This window comes from Pseudophryne corroboree, chromosome 2, assembly GCF_028390025.1.
Source record: "Pseudophryne corroboree isolate aPseCor3 chromosome 2, aPseCor3.hap2, whole genome shotgun sequence".
NCBI lineage: Eukaryota > Metazoa > Chordata > Amphibia > Anura > Myobatrachidae > Pseudophryne > Pseudophryne corroboree.
In genome coordinates, this window is record NC_086445.1 from 477,976,820 (window position 1) to 477,986,449 (window position 9,630).

A 9,630-nucleotide genomic window follows, 5' to 3' on the forward strand; every position below is an offset into this window, starting at 1 on the left:
GTGTGTAGCCCCCTCAGCGATAGCGATGCGCGGCCCCGCACATCGCTATCGCCAGTGCTAGATTGAGCCTGCATGCAGGCCAATCTAGCACGTCGCTCATTTCACCCGCTGGGTGAAATGAGCGGCTCCCTGTCCTCCCCTGCATCACTCAGCACACATCTCTCCCGTGTATAGGGTGAGTGTGGAGTCACCAGCGATGAACGATGCGCGGCCCGCTCTCGTTCATCGATGGTGCCCCGTCGGCTGTGCATGCAGGCCAATATGCACTTCAATGGAGCCGGGTGACGGGGGGAGTGAAGAAACTTCACTCCACCCCCGTCACTGCCCCCTCGCCGCCGGGCCGCCCGTCGGCCGTATCCGCCATCGGGCAGCTCGGCGGCGGATCGTTAAATGTGTAGGCACCTTTAGGGAGAGATGTACTAAGCCTTGGTTAGTGATAAAGTGGAGAGAGATAAAGTACCAGCCAGTCAGCTCCTAACTGCCATGTTCCAGGATGTGTTTGAAAAATGACAGGCGCTGATTGGCTGGTAGTTTATGGCTCTCCACTTGCACACTCTTTAAGGCTTCGTAGATATCCCCCTAGGATGGGCGGTTTGTTAATGCTGCCGCCAATCATCGGCTTTGACCAATAGTTTTAAAGCGTCAAGATTCATAAATGCTAAACCAGCCTGGCCTAACATTTATTACAGTTGCCAATTTATATCCATCAGTCAAAGCTTCCGATCATTGGCAGCTTTGACAAACTGTTTGTTAGTAAATCTACCACCTAATGCACATTATTATAGGATACAGCCCACAAATGTGCTTTGCACCCTAAATTGTCAGTTGTGTAGTATTTCTATTACACAGTGCAAGCAGGGAAAAATTACTTACAAGTTACCACCAAGCAACCTTATCACTTCTTATATGCTATCAGTTATTACCATATACAGTATAATGTCTAAAAAAACATCTGCATGTACATGAATTTTTACAGGACAAGTTTACATATAAACGTACAGTATAAGTTCTCTAGACTGGGACTCCTAATATATGCATAATAAATAAACCTATTTACCTATAATAAGCTGTGCCTTAATATGTGACTTACTGGTGGTATGGAGACAAAAGTGAAAACCACTACTGCAAATGCAGGCTGCTGCTGCTGACGTGGCTGTCTACTAAGAGGTGCACCAGCTGCAACTCTAATCTGTCGATGTACATTTAAAAGTCACACATTGATTGGATATTGGCCACACAATCGAACATTACAGCAAAGCTACAGTATGTTTCCCCAGAATGGCTGACAGCACATGGCCACCGCTGCCAGTGGAACTGCATCATCCAATGTGGCCCTGACATAGAAACACCTGCTGACACCAACTCCCCTCCCCAATCACCACCCAGGAATGCCTATTGCATGGATCCCCCCAGTGTCCATCCTGAATCAGGTCCATGATCCAAGGTAATTCCTGGTCAGTGACTGTCTGGGAACTAGACAAGTATTTTGTCAAGAAAGTCAAAACAGAACCAAGTGAATAATACCGCTTTCACATCGCTAACCCGGTATTGAACCGGCTTTTGAACACGCTTGCGACCCGGGTCTGAACACGCTATACCCCTTTCACATCGCAGTTTGGAGCCGTGTTATTACCGGGTTATTCCCGGGTTGGTGCCTTTCACACTGAACCCGGTTCGCCCTGTGAAAACATTTGTGATGTCATTATAAATGGACTTTTCTGTCTCCTATTGATGAGGTTGCAAAGGTATTACAAGGAGGGGCTGGGGAGTGCTCAGTAGTGCAGCAATCATGGCCGACACAGCACATGTCTCTATAGAGTTTGTGATAGTCTCAGCTGTACTACTCTTGGATTCAGCCTGTGAGAGGATATTTGAGCTTCTCACATTCTGTAGCTTGTTCAGCAGCTATGTTATGAGGAGGAGGAGGCTGCAGTATTTGAGAGACACCACCATTCGTCGTCGGCAATACCTGCGCAGGAGGAGATCGTTTATATCTGCTTCTGTGACCACCATACTCAACCTTAACCACAGTACTCAACGAAAATTGTGGTCTAGAGAACGGCAGCATGGGCAAGTTTTTATGCAAAGTGTACTGAACTTTCAGGATGTTCAGTGGAAGTGTCACTTCAGGATGTCACGTCACACATTCCACTATCTTTTGGATTTAATGTCCCCAGCACTCTCTAGACAGACCACAAACTTCAGGTCACCAATAGAGCCAAGCAGGAGGCTAGCTATAGCATTGTGGTGGTATGCCACTCCCGGTGAATATCGCACAATTGCTTGCCTGTTTGGTGTGGGGATATCTACCGTGTGCACCATTGTACATGAAGTGACCAAAGCATTGGTGGACAACCTATACCACCGATTTATATCTCTTCCGCAAGGCCAGCGTTTGGATGAAACAATTGTGGGATTTGTGGAGTCTGGATATCCGCAGTGTGCAGGTGCAATTGATGGTACCCACATCCCTATAATCGCACCTCATGATAATCATGCCGACTACTACAACAGAAAGGGATGGCATTCCATTGTTTTGCAAGCTGTGGTGGATCATAAGTATTGGTAAGTATTGGTAATGTTCTTATCATTGTGTTTTCTTAATGCTAATTGTTTATAATTAATTTACAACTTAATATATTTTTTTATATATTTTTATATAGTTTCACTGACGTATTCATCGGCTGGCCGGGGCGGTCACATGACGCTCGAGTTCTTGCAAACTCTGATCTGTACCGGGTAGCAGAGGACAAGCAAGGGGGCTACCTTTTTCCAAGAGAGGTGATTATTTGTTTAAACATTTTAATACTTTTGAAAACATGACCAAGAAAAGATGTGTTAAAATGACAAAATGTTCATGAATCAAGCAGGTAATAGATGACTGCAATTAATTTTCATTGGGACCAATTGGCGTTACCTTCAAACATGCTTCCTATGTGCCCGCCAGCCTGCCCATCATGGAGGAGTCTGCTCATATTTGTATTCCAATTTCTTATTGCTAACGTACATTTTTTTACATCTCTATTCCTACTAGAAATCCAAATTTGTGGACGGAGTGGAGATACCGGTACACATAATTGGTGATGCAGCCTACCCGTTACGACGATGGCTCATGAAGGGGTTCACCCAACATGTCCAGCTGAGCCCCAATCAAATTACATATACACACACCCTGAGCTCGGCAAGAATGGTGGTTGAAAATGCCTTTGGACGATTAAAAGGACGTTGGCGCTGTCTTATGAAGCGCAATGATGTAGACATTAATATCATGCCTAACATTGTTGCAGCATGTTGTATTCTGCATAACTTATGTGAGTTTCAGAGGGAGGAATTCCTACCAGAGTGGACAGTGCAGGCCACTGCTGCGTACCCTGCCCTTGATTGTGAGGCCTATTTGGGCGACCATTCTGGTAGTGCAGAACAGATGAGGTCTGCTATAATGGCCAACCTTCCCTCATTACTCCGTTAATTTTTCTCAGTTTGTATATTGTATATATTGTTGTTGTTCCAAAAAATAAACCTGTTTAGTTGACATTCTGCTACTGTGTCGATACAAATGTACAACATCAATATCCAATTTGAAATGGATGTATCAAGCATTTTGTTTGTTTGTAAGTCAAAATAGGACAAGTCCAAAGATTAACAAAAGGTCAGAGACCGTAGAATTTTAATTTGTATAAAACTTTGGAAAATAAAGTAGTGCAATCGTTACAGTAACAAGTCAAACAAGTAATAGTGCAGTAAAAACACTCCTATGAATTTAAAACCAACCTTTTTTTAAAAACAATAATATTTAAGTTAAATTACGATAAACAGGAGACTCTGTTGTTGTCTCCGTTTCAGAAGGTGATTGGGTGTGTTGAGGTTGTGTATGTCGGGGATGGGTATAGTGAGTTGGAGTTGTTGGAGGTGGGGTTTGTTGGGGTTGGTTATGGCGAGCATGGGTATGGTGTGGCGTTGGTTGAGGTGTGGTATGATTATAGTAGGGGGGTGCAGGGTATTGGGTATATGGTTGAGGGTAGTTTGGTGGCACTGTGTGCAGCCCTTCAATGCATTGAAACATTCGGTCAAATATGGACATTTGAAATTCCTGCATTTCTCTCTGACGTTCTCTTGCATCCCTATTATAGGTTTCCTGCATAGACATCAGCTGCGTCATAAATGTATTGTTCATCTCTTGCTCTGCCTGCAGAAATCGCTCGAGACGTGCATCTTCTCGATCAGCCATAGCAGCGTCCATCTCCTGTAATTTTTCAACCAGGACAGTGGTCATAATTCTTGCAGCTTGCTCCGTTTTATTTGGACGGCGCCTCCTTGGCGGAACAGTATATACTGCAGACACAAATCAAATAATATGTTATTGGAATTTGCAAAGAGCTTATATAAAATAGCAGTGTTTGCAAACGTGTTTTGTGGCCTCCTTCCACCTACACACTGCATATACTCTGCAACATTTATCATTTTAAATTGTATGCATTTTTTTCTATGATTTAATGACGTTAATGTTTAGAGTTGTTAGTTTGTGTTTAGTTGACGTTAATTGTTCATGTTAGTTATTATGCTTTAGGATTGTTGTACTTACTGTTTCCACGCAAAGGCTGCGTTTGTGCAATTATGGCCATTTGACTTGGCCCAGCCGCTGTGTCTTCTGGCGCATCAGTGGTTTCAGTTCTGCTGGGCTCCTGTACAACTGGGTCAGGCATAGTGGTTGCCATCGGTTGCGTATCATCCAGTACGAGTAGTGGAGATGGTGGTGGTGGTGATCGGGTGTCTGGGTCCTGTGCTCGGGTGTCTGGGTCCTGTACGCTGGTGGAAGCAGCAGAGGCCTGTCTTGTTTCTGCTGCTGCTATGCTGGAGGATAAGCTAACCGGTGTTGCAAGTGGTGTGTGGCCAAATATGGTGGCACACTGCTCATAATATTGCCACTCCATACGGGCAGCACCACTTCTGTTTCTGTTGTGGTCGTGGACCTTATGGAAATTCCTTTTAAGGGCCTTTAGCTTATTGATTACCTGCTGGGAGGTACGGTGGAATCCAGAGGCTGCAAGCATCTTCGTTATGTTTTTGTATGTGATTGCATCCTTAACAGTCCCTGTCATTTGGTGGGTGATTTCCGACTCCCCTCTTATCCGCAACAGCTCCCTAACCTCATCCTCACTCCAGTTTGCCATATTTTCCAAGCACTGTACCCGTGAATGTAGAAGTATAATAAAAACACAATGTTTAAAGCGTGCTGCCTGTTTATTTCCGGGTTCAGACACGTGACATCATGCAGGGAGACAACCTATCATCTCCTTTTTAAGATTACCGGGTTGAATATAGCGGGTCTGAGGCTTCACACTGCCAAATGAACCGTTTCTGAACCGTGTAGGATCCTTCTTTTTACACGGGTTGAAATACCGGGTTGTTTGACACGGTAAATTCATAATGGCGCTTTCACACTGCACCTCAAACCGGGTTGACACGGCTCAAACTCGGCAATATACCGGGTTATTTTTGCGATGTGAAAGGGGTATAAATTGTCAGGCACAAGAATGATTGGGAAGCAAGCAATTGGTCAGGGAATAATGTAAATAATCTAGAAGTATATTCAGACCTAGGAACATCAAACTGAGAACTATTAGCAAGCAACTCATTTATAGAATAAATTACACTAAGCAGCTGATTTATCACAATCCGCACCTGACGATGTGGATGTGAAGTGATAGCATCAGCCCAATTTGCAATGCGATTATTGATTACATCGCATGAATGTATAGAAAATCGCATGCAGGGACAGAACTTGCGAGAAAGCTCTATCCCTGCAATGCCACTCTGCAGACATAGGGTGCTGCAAATGCACTGCCACCAACATAGCTGCCACTACTGCCGCCGCTGGGCATACCCCCATCATGATAATCCCCCCCTAGCCACTACCCCCACTACCATCACCGTTACACTCATACTTATCAGACCCAGGTATCGGTGCTTCTGGAGGGCTGCTGGTCAATGTGGCTGCCTGTTGCTGTGATCTCTGGTGCTGTAAAGTGAGCTGTCGCTTTGCAGCGGGTTTCAGGAGCAGCAGGGAGCCCGGATGATTGGCAGCCCTCCCCGGAGCACCAACCTCAGAAGTACCGATCACCAATCCCTGGATAGGTGAAAAGGATTTTTTTTTTTTCACTGTGATCAGCTTCTGCGGACACACATAGCTGATCTGCCGGCAAAGAAAGCTGTGTAGGAGTACAGGATCAGCACAGGACAGTGTTATAGCAGGGCTCACTGTAGTATTTTTTTACATTTTTATTTTTAGTAAATTTTAGTAACGTCGGTATACTGACAGCCGGCATCCCCAGTAAATTGCATGTATTCCATTGTTATGACTAGGGATTGATGTGGTAGTTTATGGCTTTAAAAATTCTTAAATGCAACGTTTTGCTTCAGTTGTTGCTTTGTATATAGAATTATAAATAAAAATTTTTACTTTTTCCTGAGTCATACCTTGCTATATATAACACAAACTAAAGCAACTGTTAATAAAACAATTTAGAGCATAATGTGTGCTGATTTACCGTAATAGATACAAAACCTGGAAAAAGATGACTTCCCCCTAAAACAATATTGATAGGTAGCAGAACTTTGATGTATTTTTATTAACGCTTGAGGCTCCTGAATGAAAGTTTTGGTGATCTTGGTATACTCAGCAAGTTCACTTAGGACTTTCTGCTACATGTAAATATTCCCAGAATATATATACTGTCTATGGACTACCTTTCTCACATATAGATTTTTTTCATACTTATGTCTAAAATAAATCAATAAATATGAACAATTCACTACTCCCAAAACATATCACAAGATTATGCTGCACCTAGCAAATGTTCATGTTTGCTTTTCAGTTAGTGGAAACAGAACCTTCACTGAATGTGATTTATACACCTACATTTAGCACTAGCTGTGCCCAAGGGAGAAATGAGATACACACAGCAGTGTGTAAGTAGAAACCATGAGAAAAAAGGTAGATCAAATTAGCAGAAAACAAGAGGAGAATAACAAATCATAAATTCCGTACATGCAAGGGGAGTTGGTGCATCAGCATACATAACAAATTTATTCAAATAGGGCTGTTATGGCTATGCTTTTATTTAATTACATTTATAATGTGCTTTCATTTTATTTGACTTAACAGCAATGATAGCAAATTATCCGGCAATTATGCAAACGGGAAAACTACTGGATGAAAGAAACAGATAAACAGAAAGGGGGAAATGAATCAAAACTTCTAAAGAGAAAAAGTGGAGGAGTAAACCACTCTGCTTCTATGATTTGTATAGACTGTGCTAGTTAAATGATAGCTAAAAGATGATAGGTTAGTTATCCGCTTTTTTAGAACAGAAATGTGTGCTAACCACCCACACATGTTTTGATTTTGGTTTTGGATCTGGGGTGAGGGGGGATTGCTAAAACCATGTACAGTGCATCCAGAAAGTATTAACAGCGCTACAGCCTTATTCCAAAATGGAATAAATTATTTTTTCCCCTCAAAATTCTACGAACAATACCCGATATTGACAACGTGAAAAAAGTTGTTTTTAAGATTTTTGCAAATTTATTAAAAATAAAAGAAGAAGAAATCACATGTACTTAAGTATTCATAGCCTTTGCCATGAAGCTCAGTATTGAGCTCGGATGCATCCTGTTTCCACTGATCATCTTTGAGATGTTCCTACAGCTTAACTGGAGTCCACCTGGGGTAAATTCAGTTGATTGGACATGATTTGTAAAGGCACACACATGTCTATATAAGGTCCCACACTTGACAGTGCATGTCTGAGCACAAACCAAGCATGAAGTCAAAGGAATTCTCTGTAGACCTACGACACAGGATTGTCTTGAGGCACAAATCTGGGGAAGGGTGCAGAAAAATATCAGCTGCTTTGAAGGTCCCAATGAGCAAAGTAGCCTCCATCATCCATAAATGGAACCACCAAGACTCTTCCTAGAGCTGGCTGGCCGTCTAAACTGAGCGATCAGGGGAGAAGAGCCCTAGTCAGGGAGGTGACCAAGACCCCGATGGTCAATCTGTCAGAGCTACAGCATTCCTCTGTGGAGAGAGGAGAACCTTCCAGAAGGACAACCATCTCTGTAGCAATGCTCCAATCAGGCCTGTATGGTAGAGTGGCCACTCCTTAGTAAAAAGGACATGGCAGCCTGTCTGGAGTTTGCCAAAATGCACCTGAAGGACTCTCAGACCATGAGAAACAAAATTCTCAGGTCTGATGAGACAAAGATTGAAATCTTTGTTGTGAATGCCAGGCGTCATGTTTGGAGGAAACCAGGCACCGCTCATCACCAGGACAATACCATCCCTACAGTGAAGCATGATGGTGGAAGCATCATGCTGTGGGGATGTTTTCCAGTGGCAGGAACTGGGAGACTAGTCAGGATAGAGGGAAAGATGAATGCAGTAATGTACAGAGACATCCTGGATGAAAACCTACTCCAGAGCGCTCTTGACCTCAGACTGGGGCGACGGTTCATCTTTCAGCAGGACAACGACCCTAAGCACACAGCCAAGATATCAAAGGAGTGGCTTCAGGACAACTCTGTGAATGTCCTTGAGTGGCCCAGCCAGAGCCCAGACTTGAATCTGATTGAACATCTCTGGAGAGATCTGAAAATGGCTGTGCACCGACGCTTCCCATCCAACCTGATGGAGCTTGAGAGGTATTGCAAAGAGGAATGGGCGAAACTGCCCAAAGATAGGTGTGCCAAGCTTGTGGCATCATATTAAAAAAGACTTGAGGCTGTAATTGCTGCCAAAGGTGCATCAACAAAGTATTGTGCAAAGGCTGTGAATATCCATGTACATGTGATTTCTTAGTTTTTCATTTTTAATAAATTTGCAAAAATCTCAAAAAAACTTTTTTCCCGTTGTCATTATGGGGTATTGGTGGTCATTCCAAGTTGGTTGCTCGCCAGCTGCTTTTAGCAGCATTGTAAACGCTAGGCCGCCGCCCTCTGGGAGTGTATCTTAGCTTAGCAGAATAGCAAACGAAAGATTAGCAGAACTGCTACTAAATAATTTGCTGCAGTTTCTGAGTAGCTCCAGACCTACTCCTAGACTGCGATCACCTCAGTCCGTTTAGTTACTGGTTTGACGTCACAAACACGCCCTGCGTTCGGCCAGCCACTCCCCCGTTTCTCCAGCCACTCCTGCGTTTTTACCTGGCACGCCTATGTTTTTTAGCACACTCCCTGTAAACGGCCAGTTTCCGCCCAGAAACACCCACTTCCTGTCAATCATACTACGATCACTCGAGCGATGAAAAAACGTCGCTCGAGCTTGTGTAAATCTACAAAGTTTTGTGTGAAAGTACTTAGCGCATGCGCGCTGCGTACCATGCGCATGTGCATTTTTGCCATTTTTTCACTTGATCGCTGCACTGCGAAAATCGGCAGCGAGCAAACAACTCGGAATGACCACCATTGTGTGTAGAATTTTGAGGGAAAAAAGTAATTTATTTCATTCTGGAATAAGGCAGTAACATAACAAAATGTGGAAAAAGTGAAGCGCTGTGAATACTTTCCGGATGCACTGTAATTTGGGCCTGTTTGCAGAGGGTGCAGAAATGGTGAAAGGAGGCTTCTCTA

The 9,630-nt window shown here is 43.6% G+C and overlaps 1 protein-coding gene across 1 annotated transcript; it reads left to right on the forward strand.

Moving 5' to 3' along the window:
* The first annotated feature begins 1,611 nt into the window (after positions 1-1,611).
* Positions 1,612-3,535, forward strand: LOC135029296 (uncharacterized). Its single transcript, XM_063953836.1, has 3 exons — positions 1,612-2,565; positions 2,664-2,781; positions 3,035-3,535. The coding sequence occupies exons 1-3, from the start codon at positions 1,790-1,792 to the stop codon at positions 3,467-3,469; spliced, it is 1,329 nt and encodes a 442-aa protein (XP_063809906.1). The 5' UTR covers positions 1,612-1,789; the 3' UTR covers positions 3,470-3,535.
* Positions 3,536-9,630: the final 6,095 nt, after the last annotated feature.

Coding starts and splice junctions, on each gene's coding strand:
- LOC135029296 (XM_063953836.1), top strand. CDS start 1,790: ATGGCCGACACAGCACATGTCTCTATAGAGTTTGTGATAGTCTCAGCT. Junction 2,566..2,663: donor GTGGTGGATCATAAGTATTG/GTAAGTATTGGT, acceptor ATTTTTATATAG/TTTCACTGACGTATTCATCG. Junction 2,782..3,034: donor GCTACCTTTTTCCAAGAGAG/GTGATTATTTGT, acceptor TATTCCTACTAG/AAATCCAAATTTGTGGACGG.